At 45.6% G+C, this 19,455-nt stretch overlaps 1 protein-coding gene across 5 annotated transcripts in view; it reads left to right on the forward strand.

The window, feature by feature from the left end:
- Nucleotides 1-19,455, forward strand: part of DNAJB6 (DnaJ heat shock protein family (Hsp40) member B6) — an 80,723-nt gene that overhangs the window by 21,670 nt on the left and 39,598 nt on the right. For 4 of the 5 annotated variants that reach the window (XM_055269706.2, XM_063641780.1, XM_055269707.2 and 1 more), the window contains exons 3-5: nt 4,484-4,593; nt 7,861-7,920; nt 8,731-8,841. In XM_055269706.2, the coding sequence (XP_055125681.1) occupies nt 4,484-4,593; nt 7,861-7,920; nt 8,731-8,841 (281 nt within the window). The remainder of the gene's footprint in view (nt 1-4,483; nt 4,594-7,860; nt 7,921-8,730; nt 8,842-19,455) is intronic. The other variant, XM_063641781.1, reaches the window with a different exon arrangement.

Here is a 19,455-nt window from a genome sequence, read left to right on the forward strand (position 1 = left end):
TATTGCCTATGAAAACGGCTTTTAATGTAGTATACCAGTCTTTGAATGGCACATAGTTTAATTTGACAGAGCAGTTAACAAGGAGCATTTGCAGTCTAGGCCTGGGCTTTGCTCTTCACTAGTCAGTCACTTGATTTATATCTGAAGTCGCTGATTATTTCACTGAGGATGCGAGATAATCCCAAACATCTTTTACATTGGACTTTGAAAATGGAGCTGACTTGGCACTCTTGAGTGCCCCTTTGCAAGGTAGGGGCCCAGAGTACATAGCACTCGAATTTTCTTGTTGTGATTGTTGGGCTCCAGCCTATGCCATTGGAGTCCCTTCTGATTCATATGAAAGTTTGAGAACTGCACTGGTGCCTGTTATACCTGCATCTGTGTGACCAGGGCCTGGCCAGTGTGAGGATGGCAGTTTCCAGCCACAGAAGGCTCTCATGGTAACCTTAGTCTGTTTAATTAATAAGGTGTTAACGGTGAATGTAGAGTATACAGCAAAGACGTCATGAAACAGATTGTTAGATTTTAACATAGCTAGAGAGCAGTGAGCCTGGAATAGTTGGAACCAACTTTAAAAAAATTGTTAATAAATAACGAAGTCTATACTGCTAGACTTAGTGGGTCTGAAGATAGAATTAACTTTTTTTGGGGCCAAATAGTTCATTTTGGTTAATTTTTAAATTTTAATAAAAATACAGAGTCTCAATATGTTGCTCAGGCTGGTCTCAAACTCCTGGGCTCAAGCAATTCTCTCGCCTTGGCCTCCCAGATTGCTGCGATTATAGATGTGAGCCACTGTGCGTAGCTGACATAGTTCATTTTAAAATGCTAAATTACGGCCAGGCAAGTGGCTCACACCGCTAATCCCAGCACTTCGAGAGGCCTAGGTGGGAGGGTCACTCGAGCCCAGGGGTTTGAGACCAGCCTGGGCAACAAAATGAGATACTGTCTTGACTAAAAAAAAAAAGATAATAATAATAATAGTTGGGTGTGGTGGCATATGCCTGTAGTCCCAGGTGCTCCAGAGGCTGAGGCAGGAGAATTGCTGGAGCCCAGGAGGTTGAGGCTGCAGTGAACCATGTTCTTGCCACTGCACTCCAGCTTGGGCAACCAAGCTGAGACCCTGTCTCAAAAAAGCCAAGTCAGGATGGCTGACGTTGCCTGAAGATTATTTGAAACCTCTGCCGAGGAACCTAGTAGAAGCAGTCCACTGAGGAGAGGTCAGGCAGGCCCAGATGCTGTGACCAGTGGAGTGAGGTTTCCCACACTGTGAGGAAGCCTGTGCTGCATGCACACTTTAGGCTCACACTATTCTTATCAATAGTGTTAACAGCCAGTAATACTTGACAGATTATAGAACGAAGACAGCTGGGAATACTTTACTCCTCTTGAATAAGTTAATGGATGTATTAGTCTGTTTTTACCCTGCTGATAAAGACATACCCGAGACTGGGAAGAAAAGGAGGTTTAATTTGACTTACAGTTCCACATGGCTGGGGAGGTCTTACAATCATGGAGGAGGGTGAAAGACACTTCTTACATGGTGACAGCAAGAGAATGAGGAAGAAGCAAAAGCGGAAACCCCTTATAAACCCATCAGGTCTTGTGAGGCTTATTATCAGGAGAATAGCACAGGAAAGGCTAGTCCCCGTGATTCAGTTACCGCCCCCCCCCCCCCCCCCCCCCCCCCGCCCCCGCCCGGTCCCTCGCATAACACCTGGGAGTTCTGGGAGTTACAAGTCAAGTTGAGATTTGGGTGGGGACACAGCCAAACCTTATCAGTGGATAATCATATTATGTGTACAGTATTTTCAGTAATGATGGAAATTACATACCTTTATGATAGCCGTCATTAGAGAGTAGATTGGTTTTAGTTATTTCTGAGAACATACAGGTTGCTGAGTGTCTCTAGCATGACGCTGAAGTAGGAATTTAGAAAAGGCTGTTACCTATAAAAGCAGTGAGATTTCCTGCACTCCTGAGTGTACAGTTGTATAAATGCTGACTTTTAAAAATGAGCAGAATGATAGCTATGGGGTGCATGCTGTTAGAACAGTATTTTGGATACCCTTGGCTTTGTGTGTGTTGACAGTTTTTGTTTGAGGACCTAAAGGTCTGTGGCTGCCACCTGTTACGCATCTCTCCTGAGATACCAGACTCTTCCTGTGTTTGAATCACACACCATGGGCCTTCCTTCCTTGGTGCTGAAGTACTGGTGTGCAGGTCCAACAGATCTGAAGGCCAACATTCAAAGTCATTTGGCACTGTTGACACTTGCATATCATGTTGTATTACACCTTGATTTTTAAATATTTTAGTAGTGTATGACTGGGGCATACACAGTTGAATCTTGTCCTGCTCTCATCCATTACCAAGTTTTCATATGAACACTAGATGGTGGGTAGTACTGCACAGTAATCATTTTTCTCTTGTCTTTTGTATGGTCTGTTACTTTTGATTGAGGATTTCTGCACATTTAGGGTTATTTGATCCACTGCTACGTGTTTTTTTTTTTTTTTTTTGAGACGGTGTCTCGCCGCGTTGCCCAGGCTGGAGTTCAATGGCGTGCTCGGCTCACTGCAACCTTTGCCTCCCGGGTTCAGGCGATTCTTTTGCCTTAGCCTCCCGAGTAGGTGGGACTACAGGCGCCTGCCACGACGCCCAGCTAATTTTTATATTTTTAATAGAGGGGGTTTCACCATGTTGGCCAGGATGGTCTCAATCTCTTGACCTCGTGATCCGCCTGCCTCAGCCTCCCAAAGCGCTGGAATTATAGGCGTGAGCCACCGCGCCCGGCTGCTACATGTTTATTTAGGTCCACAGTGACATAAATTACTGTTAAGTATTCTGGACTCCAGCTTTAATCAGATTTTAGTATGGTTAAGCCAAGGTTTTGTTGAACATGTTGTAAGTTAAATTGAGCCACAACAGCTTTACAGTAATAACTTACCAAGTGTTAAAAGCACTGTCAGATTAGTATACTAGTCTGAGATTTTGAGGGGTATGCTGCTTCTCTTTTTTAACATTACCCTCCTTTTGAATATATGCTGCTTAGGTTTTGCTAATTAGACTAGAGGATTTTTTTGTATTCATTCATTCAGTCATTCATTCATGTATTCATGTTGCGCTGGAGGCTCGCTCTGTCAATAGCGTGGAGTTCAGTGGCACGATGTTGGCTCACTGCAGCCTCTCCGTCCTGGGTTCTAGCAGTTCTTCTGTCTCAGCCTCCTGAGTAGCTGGGATTACAGGTGCGCACCTTCATGTCCGGCTTTTTGTATTTTTAGTAGAGATGGGGTTACGCCATGTTGGCCAGGTTGGTCTTGAACTCCTGACCTCAGGTGATCCACCCGCCTCGGCCTGCCAGAGTGCTGGGATTACAGGTGTGAGCCGCTGCACCTGGTCTTTTTTTTGTATTTAAATAGCATGCAATTATTTGGTCAATTGGAACTCTGCAACAGAATATGACCTTGGTTATAGAATCTTTGTAGAAGTCAGTGTTTTAACTCTGTTTAGATCTTGAATCTGGCACAGAGGGTGTTTGAAAGATTCTGAGATCCTGGCCTGTTTGGTGGCAGGTGACTCACCTTTGGCACACAGATGAGCTAAGTAGTGGGCTGGCTGAGGAAGTAGGGTCCTGGGAATCAGAACATGGAAGGATATGAATGGTGATGTTGGATCTTGTTGCTCAGTGACCCAGGCCTTTTTTTTCCCTTTTTAAACATTTTTTGAGAAGGAGTTTCGCTCTTGTTGCCCAGGCTGGAGTGCAATGGTGCGATCTTGACTCACCACAGCCTCTGCCTCCCGGGTTCCAGTGATTCTCCTGTCGCAGCCTCCTGAGTAGCTGGGATTAGAGTCATGCCCCACCACGCCTGGCTAATTTTGTATTTTTAGTAGCGTTGGGGTTTCTCCATGTTGGCCAGGCTGGTCTCGAACTCCCGACCTCAGGTGATCCGCCCACCTCCCAAAGTGCTGGGATTACAGGCGTGAGCCACCACGCCTGGCCTTTCTCCTTTACTTCATGTACTTGCTCAGTCTTGTCACTGTCAGTCCATGTTGTGGACACTGTGATGTTCATTTTTCTCTCTCTAGAGGTTCGTTTGTATTATGTTATCAGGATTTTGTTTCTAAAATTTTAATGAATATTTTTACAATTTTAATTTTGAGACGGTCTTGTTCTGTCGCCCAGTCGGGACTGCAGTGGTGTGATCATAGCTCACTGTAGCCTTGAACTCCTGGCCTCAAGCAGTTGTCACGCCTCAGCCTCTGGAGTAGCTGGGTCTATCTGGCTGCACGCCACTATTCCTGGCTATCTGGATTTTAGAACTTTGTGTATTTCATTAGAAAAGGGAGATTTTACAATTAAAACCAGTATTCATCTCACCAGTTGGCAGCTCTGAAGCCATTCTCGTGGTTAATGTTTGTTTCAAAAGCATAGTTGATTTCTGGATTTAGAATGTGATCAATATCCTTTATTCTTTCCAAGATATCGAAAACTGGCACTGAAGTGGCATCCAGATAAAAATCCCGAGAATAAAGAAGAAGCAGAGAGAAAATTCAAGCAAGTAGCGGAGGCATATGAAGTGCTGTCAGATGGTGAGTGACTGCGAGCTGCTGAAGGACCCTGAGCGGGCATGCTGGAGTGCGGAGTGGGTGTTGGGATCCTCCTCAGGGTAGCACAGTATGGACTCAAGTGACTTGTTTTTGATGCCTACTGGATTTTGGGCCCTTCGGAGAGGTTTTTACTTTTCTCGTGAAGATTTGAATTGATTTAGGTAACCACGAGTGCTGAGGAGCACCAGGGCTTCTAGCAGTTTCTCTTAGGATGGCTGTTTTAAAACAGGACTAGACATCCTGGCTTTGAGGAACCGGGGAGAGAAGAGGTTGTGGGACTCAGGTCACTGTGCATGTGGTGTGCCTGCCCCCGTTGTGTGTGATCATTCTGACCTTGCTCACCCCCACTGGCTTATACAATACCATGCCAGTGGAGTCAGCTTTACTACTTGAGAGGATGTCGTTAGTTCCCAAAAAGAGCGGATGGAACATGCAGCTAAAATTTAGATTTCACATTTCAGGCCTGTCTTCCCCTCCTAGGTCTGGAGCAGAGGTGTTGTATGTTACTGGAAGTCAGATCCATTGGCCTAGTTCACATCCATTGGCCTAGTTCACAAATTGGTGAGGGGTCAGAGGTCAGGTGTCACCTAGATGCAGTTGGGGTTCCATGGGGAAGTAAAGGCTCTGCATGGGGCCTGGGGTAGGGGAACAGTGACAGAACTGGAAAGCCACACAGTGCCCCTGTCTGCTGCAGTGCTTGGTGGCCTGTTGCGAGCAAAGCCCGAGGCATTTTCAAGGTTAGGGATGGACTAACTGAACCCTGGAAGTGGGCACTTGGTTAGGTTAAGTGTATCTGCATATGGTCAGGTAATTGGCCCTTATTTACAACAAAAATTTTTTTTTTCTTTTTTAAAGAACCCAATTTGAGGCAGAGGTTGCAGTGAGCCGAGATTGCGCCACTGCACTCCAGCCTGGGCGACAGTGCGAGACTGTCTCCAAAAACCAAACCAAACAAAAAAACCAATCAGAAGGAACCCAGTGTAAGCTTGCCACCTTCAACAGCTACCAGGACACCACCAGCTTTGCTTTCTCTGGTGACACTGTGGCCCACCCCCTTTGTTTTAGAGGAAATCCCTGACGTTTTACTTCAAAAAATATGAAAAGACATAAAAACACTGATATTTGAAATCTTCTTGAAATGTGGCATTTAAGGTCTTGAACTGTTGAGCTTATTCATTGGAAAGTTTTTTTTTTTTTTTTTAAAAAGAGAGAGGGTCTTGCTATATTTCCCAGGGAGGCCTTGAACTCCTGGGTTGAGATGATGGTCCTCTCCTCAATTCCAAGCACCATTGCACCAGGCTTGTTCCCTTGGATTTGTGTGCTGGAGTGACAGGAGGGCACAGGCCTCAGTGTTGCCATCTTGGTCTTCGGCCCTTGTTGTTGGTGTGCTAATTCAGTATTGCCAGATTCAGGATTTTAGGGACTAGTAACATTAGGAAAAGTGAGGACCAAAATGAAGCTTCATATTTGATAGAGCAGCTGTAAACTACCACACTGAAAAGTCGCTTGGTTCTTTTGGGAGGTGTATGGGGTGTGTTTTTCATGTCCTTTTAGGCAGCCTTCAGTGCCAGCTGGAGTTGTCTTCAAAACATGGTCATTGTTCTTGCCATGGCACTGGCTGCCTGAACCTGCTTGCAAGTGGTTTGTTTCTAAGCCTGTTTTCCCATTTTGTGGGATGTGAGATTTTCTTTTACTTTTTAAAAATTGAGAAGGGGTCTCACTCTGTTGCCCAGGCTGGAATGTAGTGGCACGATCACAGTTCGCTGCAGTCTTGACCTTCCAGGATCAAGCGATTCTCCCATCTCGGCTTCCTGAGTAACTGGGACCACGGGTGGGTGCCACTGTGCCCAGCTAACTCTTTTGTATTGTGTTTAAAGGTGGGATTTTGCCGTGTTGCCCAGGCTGGTCTTGAACTCCTGGGCTTAAGTAATCCACCTGCCTTACCCACGCGAAGTGTTGTGTTGGGATTATAGGCGTTAGCCACTGCATCCAGCCTGAGATTTTTTGAGGAACGCAGATGGTGTCATGTCAGAAGTACCGGTGCTTCTAATGTCATTGTTTTTGTTCTGGGATATAAGTAGCATTTGGAGTGTAAGTGTGAAGACTGTCAGTGAAGACTGGCACGCTAGCCCCAGGCCTTGCATCCGGGTGGTCTGCTTCGAGGGTGAATGAGCCTGTAGGGTGTTAGGTTGGCGCCTTTCTGGCACATCTACTTTCTTCCAGTTGCCTAGGCCCTGGCATGTTTGTTTTTGTGCTGCAGATATGGTCCTCTGATTGGGTTTTTGTAGTAAAATGGTGCACTTCTGTGGTTGGAATAATCTTGTACTTGGTCATGTGATTTTAATGTAGCATGCCTGGGCTCTGTGGGCAGTAGAGTGAAAGAAATGATCTAATGGAATAAAGAAAAAAAAAATTTTTTTTTTTTTTGAGATGGAGTTTTGCTCTTGTTGCCTAGGCTGGAGTGCAGTGGTGCGATCTCGGTTCACTGCAACCTCTGCCTCCTGGGTTCAAGCAGTTCTCCTGCCTCAGTCCCCTGCGTAGCTAGGATCACAGGCATGCGCCACCATGCGTGGCTAATTTTGTATTTTTAGTAGAGACTGGGTTTTTCCGTGTTGGCCAGGCTGCCCTCGAACTCCTGACCTCAGGTGATCCTCCCTTCTTGGCCTCCGAAAGTGCTGGGATTACAGGTGTGAGCCACTGTGCCCGGCTAAGTTTTTTTTTCCCCCCTGCTCTTGTTGCCCAGGCTGGAGTGCAATGGCATGATCTTGGCTCACCACAACCTCCACCTCCCGGGTTCAAGCTGTTCTCCTGCCTCAGCCTCCTGAGTAGCTGGGATTAGAAGTGCCTGTCACCGTGCCTGGCTAATTATTGTATTTTTACAAGAGATGCGGTTTCACTGTATTGGCCAGGCTGGTCTCAAACTCCTGACCTCAGGTGATCTGCCCACCTTGGCCTCCCAAAGTGGTGGGATTACAGGTGTGAGCTGCTGTGCCCGGCTGTAAATACTTAAATATTTGTAATAACTTGTAAAAATTCAACATACTGAATTTTTTTTGAATTGTTTTTCAGGAGAGAGCCACAGAAAGTTTTCCCTGTTGCTTCGTTTTGTTTTAAAGAAAGGGTGGCCATACTCCTTGAAATTCAATTGTAAAACATTGAAAACCGATTTACAACTTGGGAAATACCTTATCTATTGAATTAAGGGTTTAAAAGGAACTTGGCCTTACCGAGTTTTCTTTAAATTTTTAGCTAAGAAACGGGACATCTATGACAAATATGGCAAAGAAGGATTAAATGGTGGAGGAGGAGGTAAGTACATGAGTTTTTTCTTTGAAGACAAAAGGTCTTGGCAAGTAAGTTGTTTGTAAATCACGAGTCTCTTGGTCAGAGTCGATTTTGTATCAGTAAATAGAGATGCAACGTAGAAAGCGAAATAAATTAGGGAGAGGACAGAGAAATTGATAGCATTTAAAAATCTTTTTGTGAGACTAGAAGTATATGTTGATGTGCTTTTTATAGATAGGAACAATTTGTAACCATACTGCAATATATTGTGAACATACAGCCTTAGATCAGCACTTGACGTTATGTCAAAATATCCTAAGGGTTTAAAGAGCAGATTTTCCTGAAAAGCTAAAATAATGACCTTGAAGAGCGTAGACTTTGTCTCCAAAAGTTCCCATGGTCACTGGGCTGTCACCAGCCTCCCCAGGGGTGTTGGGAAATTATTGCTCCAAACCTACTGGGGCCACGCGGCAGCTTCTGTGGCTCCAGGAAGGCAGTTGTCAAAGTTGATGCAGATACTCTTGGTCTTCATAAACCTTCGTAACAAATCATAAAAATGGTGTGTAATGTTACATGTTATATGCCGATCACGGATTTAGAGATGGTGAAAAGTAGTGTTGAAGGGGCCACTGCTGCACTCATATGCCATCAGCGCTGGGCACGCTCACGTTGTGTCAGTACAGGGCTCATGTTTTGAATTATAGAGAACTTCAGGTTTATGAAATATTTTTGTTTTTATTAGATCATGATTTGTATAATGTTCTGTCAACAAAGAATTCTTTGCCTACAGAACACCAAAATGCATAAACTAAAAGCTGTGTTGTATTTGTGCAGGTGGAAGTCATTTTGACAGTCCATTTGAATTTGGCTTCACATTCCGTAACCCAGATGATGTCTTCAGGGAATTTTTTGGTGGAAGGGACCCATTTTCATTTGACTTCTTTGGTAAGTTAATCATGTGGGTTGACTTGGTGTGTGTCCATGACCCAAGTGAGGGCTTAGTATGGCCTTTCTGTTGAATTAACATTGTATTTTAGGCTGGGCATGGTGGCTCATGCCTGTAATCCCAGCACTTTGGGAGGCTGAGGCGGGCAGATCACCTGAGGTCAGGAGTTCAACACCAGCCTTACCAGCATGGAGAAGCTACATCTCTACTAAAATACAAAATTAGCTGGGCATGGTGGCGCATGCCTGTAATCCCAGCTACTTGGGAGTCTGAGGCAGGAGAATCACTTGAACCCAGGAGGCAGAGCTTGCGGTGAACTGAGATCGTGCCATTGCATTGTTGCCTAGGCAACAAGAGTGAAACTCCCGTCTCAAAAAAAAAAAAAAGTTGTATTTTGTCATGAAACTTTGTGTTTAAAGCAGCATTGTACTAGCCTGAACAACATGGTGAAACCCTGTCTCAACAACAACAACAAAAAAATACAAAAAATTAGCTGTGCATGGTGGCCTGTGCCTGTGGTCCCAGCTACTTGGGAGGCTGAGGTGGGAGGATTTGCTTGAGCCTGGGAGGTCGAGATTGGGCCACTGCACTCCAGCTTGGGTGACAGAGCAAGACCCTGTCTGAAAAAAAGCAGCACAGGAGCTGTAAAATCTTTTCTCTTCTTCCTCTTTGAAAATTTGTGTTAAGTTACAACTTGAAAAATTAATAAAGGGTTTAATGTATTTTTTTTGTTTGTTGTGTATGGCCGTAATTAACTTGCTTTTGCCCTCAGATGAAACAGTGGTAAGGGCATGGGTGCTGGTGTCTTGGAAATGTTGTTTCCCATTGAACAACCTATTTGTGTGTGAATTTGTCACATCATATTCCTGTTAAAATCATTAAGCATCATAGTACTGTTGGCAAGACCTTTATCCGTAGACACTGTGTGTGAGGACTTGTTCAGAGTTTGCAGAAAGGCACCTCTGGAGCAAGACTGCAGAGGCCTTTGCTTGACAGAATGGTTTTGTTAAGGGAGACAGCGCTGTTACAGCTGCTGTTTGATTGTAGGAAAGTGGATTTCTCATCAGCGGCATCTGAGTCTTGATGCCTGGTCCTAGGCTTTGGTGTATGTCTTGGGCACAGTTTGGGTCAGGCACTTTTCTTAGCTGTCTCCTGTTAGAGCCTTCTCAACCACTGGGACTTTCTGAGTGATGCGCTGGGTGACCTGAGAGGTCAGGATTAAACATGTACTCCTGTAGCTGTTTTTGTCTTTTGACTTACTGAGAAGGAAACACATTGTGTGTTTACCTCCTTCGTTGCCTGGAGCATGGGTGAAGAAACTGAACACCACCTGCAACCCCGAGGAGGGAAAGAGAAGAGCAGTTGTGTCTACAGATAACATAGGGGAGACACGTGGAGTTCCTGCCTGCCGCAGGCACGAAGAAGCAGAATCACTCTCATGTCTGGTAGGTCTTGGGCCTTTTGCATGGTGCAGTTCTTCAGTGTATCTCAAATGGGGATTCAAAGAGGTTGTTCTTACACCTTACTATGGGCTGGCTGGCTTGAAGAAAGCCCCTTTCTGAGGGAGGAAGGACAGTCAGTGGCCTCTAGCATTTTCAGGGAAACTGAAGCTAAGCAGGGGATTTCAGATTAGGGCACCGGGAGACTGGTCTGCTCATCGTTTAAGTGCATTTGCTGTAATCACTGTTGCCATCAGCAGAAACAGCTCAAGAAAGAACCATGTTTACATCCATCCTTCATCGACCCTCACAGGCAAGAAATATTTCTTTAAGAAAAATAATTTACGGATTGATCTCTGTCTTAAAAATGACCTTTGCGTGCTTTAGCCTTCAGCAAACTGCATTTGTTGCTTTGCAGGACAGGGCAGTGTTGGGGTTGAAGTCCTGTGTTCTGATCCGTGATTCTCGTGGAGACCAAGCGAGGAAGAAGGCCCACTCTTCCAACACCATGGCTTCTCTTCTAGGGCACACGAGGTGAAACAGGCTGTCCTCGTGACGTCTGAGACCGGGCGTCTTCAACAGGCCCTTCTTAACGTTATGATTAAACAGGCCTTTCTTAACATTATTATTAAACAGGCCCCTTCTTAACATTATGATTAAACGGGCCCTTTCTTAACATTTTTATTAAATGGGCCTTTCTTAACATTATTATTAAACAGGCCCTTTCTTAACATTATTATTAAATGGGCCTTTCTTAACATTATTAAACGGGCCCTTTCTTAACGTTATTATTAAATGGGCCTTTCTTAACACTATGATTAAACGGCCCTTTCTTAACATTATTATTAAATGGGCCTTTCTTGACATTATTATTAAACGGGCCCTTTCTTAACATTATTATTAAATGGGCCCCTTCTTAACATTATGATTAAACGGCCTTTTCTTAACATTATTATTAAACGGGCCCTTTCTTAACATTATTATTAAATGGGCCTTTCTTAACATTATTATTAAACAGGCCCCTTCTTAACATTATGATTAAACGGTCCTTTCTTAGCATTATTTTTTTTTTTTTTAATTCAAAGGGGAAGGGTCCCTTAGTGACTGAATTGTAGCCAATTTTTGTTTTCCTTGGGGAAAATAATCTGATACACCAATCCATAGAGCAATTACTTGTAAAGAAGATACAGAGATTTAATTAGATATGAGTGAATATGTGAGTTTTTACCCCTAGTCCAAGGAGAGAGGTGCTAGTCTTACTGAAATGCTGCACTGTTAAATGCTCCATTTTACATACAGACCTATTTTAAGACCCTGTGTTTCCCATGATTAGTGTGGCAGTGATACTTGTTCATTGCGTTCTTGTAGGTGTTCTAGATGACTTCCATTTTCAGGCTCTCAGGATTTACACACAGGGGAAGCTGCTGCTCCTTGGCTACTATATGTATGTAGTCACTGTGCAGCCTGCTGGCGGTATGTTTAGTGTAGAAGGGTGTGGATGCAGAGCCAGAGGGATCTCTGCTTATTAATGATGTAGTTCAGGGGTCAACACCCTGGTCTGTGGCCTGTTACGAGCTGGCCTGTTAGGAACAGGAGGTGAGCGGCGGGCAGGCAGGCAAGCGTTACTGCCTGAGCCCCACCTCCTGTCAGCTCAGTGGCAGCATTGGAGTCTCATAAGGGCACAGACCCTATTGTGAACTGCACAGGCGAGGGACCTAGGTTGCGCGTTCCTCATCAGAATCCAGTATCTGAAACCATCCCCCTACCCCAACCCACCACCCGCTGTGTGGAAGAATTGTCTTCCATGAAACCAGTCCCTGGTGCCAAAAAGGTTGGGGACCGCTGTTGATAAATCATATTTACTAGACCTGGTGTACTTTCCATGTGACAAAAAAGTAGTTTAAAATCTACTGTAAGGTATTTCCGAGCTGCACTTTACGTTTATCAGAATGCAGAACCCCTGCTGTAATTCAGACCTCCCTCATGGTAGGTGGGGAAGGGTGAAGGGGTGCCGGGTGTTGGACACACGGTATGCAGCTCTGTGCCTGAGCACCAGGCAGTGCTCATTGTCACGCTGTGGCCGAGGAGACTTGGGCCTGCGGTGTGGAACCCGTCCTTTACAGCAGAAGCCCTCCCAGGAGAGGTCGTGGAGGCGGATTCTAACACCAGCCTGGAAGGAATGCTGCCTCTGAATTGGAGGGGTACAATCAAAACTGCTGAGGCTAGGTGACTGTTGAAATTTCCAGAATGTAGAGCACATGAAAATGAGCTCTTGTCAAAATGTTAATTGGAAAAGTTTATTAATAGGCAGTGGACCTATTTGAGTTAAGATGATCTCTTTATTTTATTATTAGAGGACCCTATTGCTCAGTGAAATGATGTTCGAAGATAGGAAAGAAAGCATACCTGATAATAGTGCCTTTTGATCCCATTAGTCATAGCAGGCATTACCATCTGGGAAAAGCCTGTGGGTTTAACTTCACATTTTTATTTATATTCTTGGAAAACCAAAGCTAACCTTCAAGGTTTCCAGAGAGGCCTTTTATTTTAGCAGTGCAACAAGTTTTTCGTTTGTAAAGCATCACTGTGGTATGAATGATGCTCTGTAGCAATAGGGGAGGAATCCTGTGGTATGTAGAACCAAGGAAAGCAGACTTCCTGGAGGAAAAATGAGTGCATTGAGGAGAGTAACCTGCCTTTCTGACCTGTGATTAAATGATGATAGTGAGTCAGTCATTTTACTCTCCCAGGGTTTGAGGAAGTGGCCAGTGAGGACTTGGAGCCTAGTGAGGAGTTAGTAGAACTGCCTGGGGTGGAGGAGGCCACAGACAGCCCTGGTGAAGAGAACAGTGAGGCCTTGGATGTGATGATATCCAGCGAGGACCTGGCGCTCTCTAGTGAGGATGAGGCCTGCACAGGATGTAACTGGGGCCTGGGCGAGCCCTCAGCGAGGAGCTGGGGCTCATATCCAGCGAGGACGGGGCCAGCCCTGGAGATGCAGAGGAGCTCAGTGAGGAGTGCGAGGAGCTGCTAAGTGAGGAGCACAGCGGGCCAGAGCTGGGGCGCCGCTGGCACCACCATTAAGTGTCAAGGAGCTGCCTGAGCTGGACTGACTGTGTATCTAGAATACAATGGTTTCCTCTAGTGCCTTGATACTGTCCTTGGTCAGACCACCTCAGCTGCCTTGGAGATAGAACTGAAGAAGCAAGAGAGGGAGGTGGCAGCCCTGAAGCACAGGCCGGGCGTCTCGTAGGCTCTTTCCCTAGAAGCCAGAGCACAACCCTGAAGACAGCCTTGAGTTTGATCCGTACCACAAACCAGGGGCTTAAACTACCAAAATGTATCATCTCCCAGTCCTGGAGGCTGGCCGTGAGAGACCCAGGTGTTGCAGGGCTGGTTGCCTCTGAGGCTGAGGTGTATCCCATCCTGCTCCAGGCCCTTCTCCAGCTGTTCTTCTCCCTGTGTTTGCAGACAGATGTCCTATCCGATGTTGACATCATCTCCTCTGTGTCTGTCTCTGTGTCCATTGGATTTAATGTTTGAGACGGGTTTCATTGTGTTGCCTAGGCTGGCCTCGAACCACTAGGCTCAAGCAGTCTTCCTTCCTCAGCCTCCCAAGTAACTGATCACAGGCAGGAGCCACTGTGCCCAGCCACAAGTTCCCCCTTTTTATAAGGACATCATTTGTATTGGATTAGTGCCCACTGTAATGATTTCATCTTAACTTGTTAATCTACAAAGAGCCTGTTCCCAGTAAGGTCACATTCACAGGTACTGGGGATTAGGACTCTAGTATCTTTTTTGGGGGCCATGATTCAACCACTTTAACATCATATTTCTAACGGGTGGATTTTTGTGCTAGTCTTTGAAATTCACAGCCAAGCAGCAAATTTTGAAAGGTGAAAGAAGGAGGAACTTTTAAAGTTAGACATGTGCCCTCACCCCTCGCTCCGAGACGGAGTTTTGCTCTGTCACCCAGGCTGGAGTGCGGTGGCACAGTCTCAGCTTACTGCAACCTCCGCCTCCCAGGTTCAAGCATTCTCTTGCCTCAGCCTCCCAAGTAGCTGAGATTTCAGGTGCCCACCACCACACCTGGCTAATTTTTGTATTTTTAGTAGAGACGGAGTTCTCGAACTTCTGACCTCAGGTGATCTGCCCGCCTCGGCCTCCCGAAGTGCTGGGATTACAGGTGTGAGCCACCATGCTTGGCCAAAGTTAGACATGTTAATGAGAGCTAGAAGTTAGGGGTCAAGTACAGGCATGGGAGTGGCACAGCAGATTGGATCAGTGTGTGCTGGTGACCTGGACCCACTGTCATTACACGGCGCTACAGCAGTTTGTTTGTAATGAGTGTTCTTTGATTACTTTAGGACAGAGTTCATACACATGCACACCTACACACAGGTCACTTAGAAGAAGTTAAGGAGTCTTTTTAAATACACATAAAAACATCACATACTAAGCCGGGCATGGTGGTGCATCCCTGTAATGTCAGCTGCTGGGGAGGCTGAGGTAGGAGATGCCTTGAGCCCAGGAGTTCGAGTCCAGCTTGGGAAAAATAATGAGATGCCATCTCTAAAAATTTAAGAAAGAAAGGTTAAAAAATGAAACCGTGATGTACGAGACTGGTTTCCGGCTAAAGTTGTTGGAATCATCCTTATGTGTAATTTCACATGGTCGTGAAGCAGTGGGCAGTCCCGCCCGGCGTCCCCACACGCTCTTCCTCTCACCTGGTGAGAGTTTCTTGGAGAACATGCCAAACTCATGTATGGTTGTGTGCATATTTGAGAACCCTCGTGCTGAGATGGAGCTGTTTTTTGGAAGTATCTCATTTTTTTGAGATGGAGTCTCATCCTGTCGCCCAGCTGGAGTGCAGTGGCGTGATCTCGGCTCACTGCAACCCGTATCCCGGGTTCAAGTGATTCTCCTGCCTCAGCCTCCCAAGTAGCTGGGATTACAGACATGTACCACCGCTCCCAGCTAATTTTGTATTTTTAGGAGAGACAGGGTTTCTCCATGTTGGTCAGGCTGGTCTCTAACTCCTGAGCTCAGGTGATCTGCCCACCTTGGCCTCCCAAAGTGCTGGGATTACAGGCCTGAGCCACCGTGCCAGGCCCTTCATTTCTACTGAAAATTATCCTGGGTAGTGAGGATGGGTGCCATGTTAGTGGCCTGCAGCTTCTTTTGTGCTGTTTTTTGGTGCGTACTTGGTCATTTCAGGACCTTTGTTTCCTCTGACCTCCTTCCTTAAATAGGGAGAGGAAATGGTTCCTGGAAACGGTCATTTTGAGAATTTTCTCTGCTGTGAGAACTGAGGCTCTGGCTACCCCTCTACAGGGCTTGAGCCATGCCATGAGAGTTTGTGGGCAGTGTTTCTGTGGTGGTTTCCTCCCTTGTATTTTGTGGTGTTGGTCCCCCAGCAGGTCTTTGTATAGTGTTTGATTCACATTGTTGGCATGACAGTCACCTGAGCAAGACGTTGCCTGAGTCCTTTGTAGGTTTGTGGGTTTTCGCATCATCTGTTTCCAGTGGGATTTTGGTCCCTGGTGAACTTGTGGACGACTCCAGAGATTGAGATAGTTGCCGTATCCCTAGTGCTCCCAGGAGGAGATGCTCTGGGACTGCAGGTGCAAGATGTAGGAAGAGTGGTTTAAAGTTGAGGCTGCAGACAGAGCTGATACTGTGTTGGGCTTTGACAGGGTTAGGGAGTACCAGCATTTATAGGAAGTATGATAGTGTAGGGGCACAGTGAGGTGGAAGGTGTGATGGTGGAGGAAAGATGTATCAGCCATATGCGAGTAGGGCTCAGAAAAGAGCCTGGAGCCTGCTGCTGTTCTGGTGGTTTCTTCCCTGAGGAATGAGGACTGTGGTTGGGAAGAGGCCCATTCCTCCTGACGCCAGTGTTCCTCATCTCATGTCGGCCCTTTTGCATTTGAAATAGAATAATTTGATTCCAGTGTATTGTGGATTCTTTGACTTCGATAGATTTTTGTAACTTTTGGAAACAGATTACTCTAACCAGACCTAGGATGTAACTAGAAATTATACTTGTAATAAAAAACAATTATATGGGAAGCCGAAAATGGTGGTGTTCATTTAACAAATATGGCATGCCTGCCATTTAGTGCCAGGCACTATTCTAGGTACTGGTTCAGCAGTGGAGAGAAACACTGAAGCCCTGTTCTCAGGGTGTGCAGGTCAGGGCGGAACTCTGGCCGTGTTCTTCATTTGCTCCCATTGCATATTGTATTCCAGATTCCTAACAGTTATGTTGTTTGCTACTTCTGAAAATGTGAGTGACACCGTTCAAAACATGTGAGTTGTAATAAATGAGTGCCTGGTTTTGAGAGGAGTTGGGAGAGCAGAGGAAGTCTATGTCTTTCATGCTTACCTTTTGAATCTCAAGTGTTTCTCCCTTTTGAGGGCGGCTATCTAGGTTTTAGCTTTGGAACTTCAGGAGAGAGTGAAATTTTCCTTTGTTTGAAATAGCCATGATGCTTTTTCAGTTTTGTTTTGCTGTCATTTTTTTGTTCCAGCTTTTCTGTGCACTTGGGGAATTGACAGTGAGTCCTGAAATCATGACAGCAGGCCTCTCCTGGGCCGTGGGCGGGAGTGTGCTGAGGAAGGGCGAGCTTAGTGCTGCCCTGCACTGGTGCTGCTGTGAGATGAATGCGGTTGGTGGGAATCCCCTTCGCTTTGTTGTTAAGCTGTTCCTGTTCCATCAGGTTCTCATGCTTGGTAAAGCTCAGAGAAAATGTGTGGGTTTAAAACATGTTCTCCACTTCCTCAGTGTTCTTCTTTAAGTTTGTATGTGTGTAAATGTTTGTTACATGTGTCTTGTCAGTTTTCTCACACTGTTAAATTCATTGTATATATATATTTTTTTGGTCATAAATTTGTGACTGTTCTTTAGATTGTCAGTTTAGTGTATCGTTAATGTTATGGGCCCCTTAATGCATTGGTCTTAGTATTCCTCAGGGAATAGCATGATATTGCAAAGTTTTAAAGAAGCTCTTGCTATACGATGCCCAGAACATTGAAATGGAAAGAGTGTCGCAGAAAAGAGTCAAACTCTGTAAAATATTTGAAGAGATATATTCTGAGCCAAATATAAGTGACCATGCTGGTGATACAGCCTCAGGAGTCCCGAGAACATGTGTCCAAGTGGTCAGGGTGCAGCTTGGTTTATACATTATAGGGAGGTATGAGACATCAATCAGATTATACCTGTAATCCCTGCACTTTGGGAGGCCGAGGCGGATGGATCGCTTGAGGTCAGGAGTTCCAGACCAGCCTGGCCAACATGGTGAAACCTACCTCTACTAAAAATAAAAGAATTAGCCAGGCGGGGTGGCAGGCGCCTGTAATCCCAGCTACTTGGGAGGCTGAGGCAGGAGAACTGCTTGACCCGGGAGGCAGAGATTGCAGTGAGCCAAGATCGTGCCACTGCACTCCAGCCTGGGCGACAGAGCAAGACTCCGTCTTGGGAAAAAAACAAACAAACAAAAAGAAATACATTGTTTTGGCCCAGAAAGGCAGGACAGCTCAAAGCAGGGGGACTTCCAGACTGTTGGTGAATGAAAACATTTTCTGGTTGACAATTGGTTGAGTTTGTCTAAAGACCTGGGATCATAGAAAAAAAATGTTCAGGTTAAGATAAAAGATTGTGGAGATGAAGGTTCCTTTGAAGTCTTATAGTGGCTGCCCTTAGAGACAATAGATGGCAAATGTTTCCTTTTCAGACCTTTAACATGTGCTAGACTTCCAGTTAATCTCTTCAGGATTGGGAGGGTCTGGAAGAAAAAGATCTAGCCATGTTAATAGACTGTTCACAGATGCACATTTTCCCCCACAAAGGATGGCTTTGCAGGACAATTTCAAATGGTTTGTAGGGCATGACTCCCCAGGCCCTTTAGGTAGGAATTTGGGCAAGATAAAAAATCAGAACTTAGTCCTCAAGAGTTAAATCCTAATGCAGTCTGTTTCAAGTAGTGTTTGTACCTCAGGATATGAAGTTAAGGTTTGAAGACCCATTTAAAGATGCTTCTAAAGAGATGAGCGTACATGTTTTGCTTTGCAGAATCTGCGTGAGTCTAGAGAAACTGCCACTGGGGGTGAAACGTGTATTACAAGGAAGGTGCTCATGACTAACCCTCACCACTGTGGAGGCTAGCCAGGAAAACCTGTCAGGGCTGGAGCAGTCTCCTCCCCCGGGGTGGGGTGGTGTGGGGTGGGGATCCCAGGCCCTCAACTGATTGGTTGAGGCCCATCCACATTAGGGAGGCAAGCTGCTTTACCAGTCTCCTGATCCAAATGCTAATCTCATCCAGAATCACCCGGAAGGATTTTTGGCTCAATATTTGGGAACTCTGTGCATGGCCCAGTCAACCTGAACATGAAATCAACCACATGTCCATCTCTTGTCAACTTGGCACCCATATGCATTTCCTTAACCCAGGGCTTAATTGTCAAGTGAGGACAAGAACAAGGTCACAGCCACCTAACATGATCCACTATCCTGCAGACAACCAAAAGTGCACTAGCCCCTTGCCCAGCGAAGGTCACGTTCTCCTGGGATGTTTACGGTTCTCCTTGATACGGGGTAACTTAATAGGCAATATGTGTATATTACATAAGAGGATAAGAGAGGGAAGAAAACTGATATGTGCTTAAATATGACATGCATAGATTATATATGACAAATATTGGTCACAAAATAAGGAGGAAATACTCCAGGCATTGATGGTCCTCGTTCCTGTAACTGGTCCTGTGGACACAGCCACTTTCTTCCACTGCCCGTTCTGTGGTCTTGTGGCCTTCAGCAGGCACCTCACTGGTTGTGGTTCTTTCTGGTGAGGTAAAGTAAAAAAGAAGTTGGTAGCACATTTGATTAACAAGTGTCTTAAGATTTATTTCTAAAGTATAAAAGTATGATCAGTTGTTTATAAATCCAAAAGTAATAATACATGCTGGGTTTAAGAATTTGAAAATGGGAATGAGGTGAGAGGAGGAGGAGGTCTTGCCCCTCCGCCCCAGTTGGAGCCCCACGGGAGCGTTGTAGCACGCGCTGTGTAGTTGTTACGCCCACAGGCCTCCCTGCCTTTCTCTCCAGCTCTGCTAGCCACGAACACTTCAAGTCGGCACTTCACACGCTTGCTTGCCTGTGCATGGTTA

Source organism: Symphalangus syndactylus, chromosome 6 (genome assembly GCF_028878055.3).
Source record: "Symphalangus syndactylus isolate Jambi chromosome 6, NHGRI_mSymSyn1-v2.1_pri, whole genome shotgun sequence".
NCBI lineage: Eukaryota > Metazoa > Chordata > Mammalia > Primates > Hylobatidae > Symphalangus > Symphalangus syndactylus.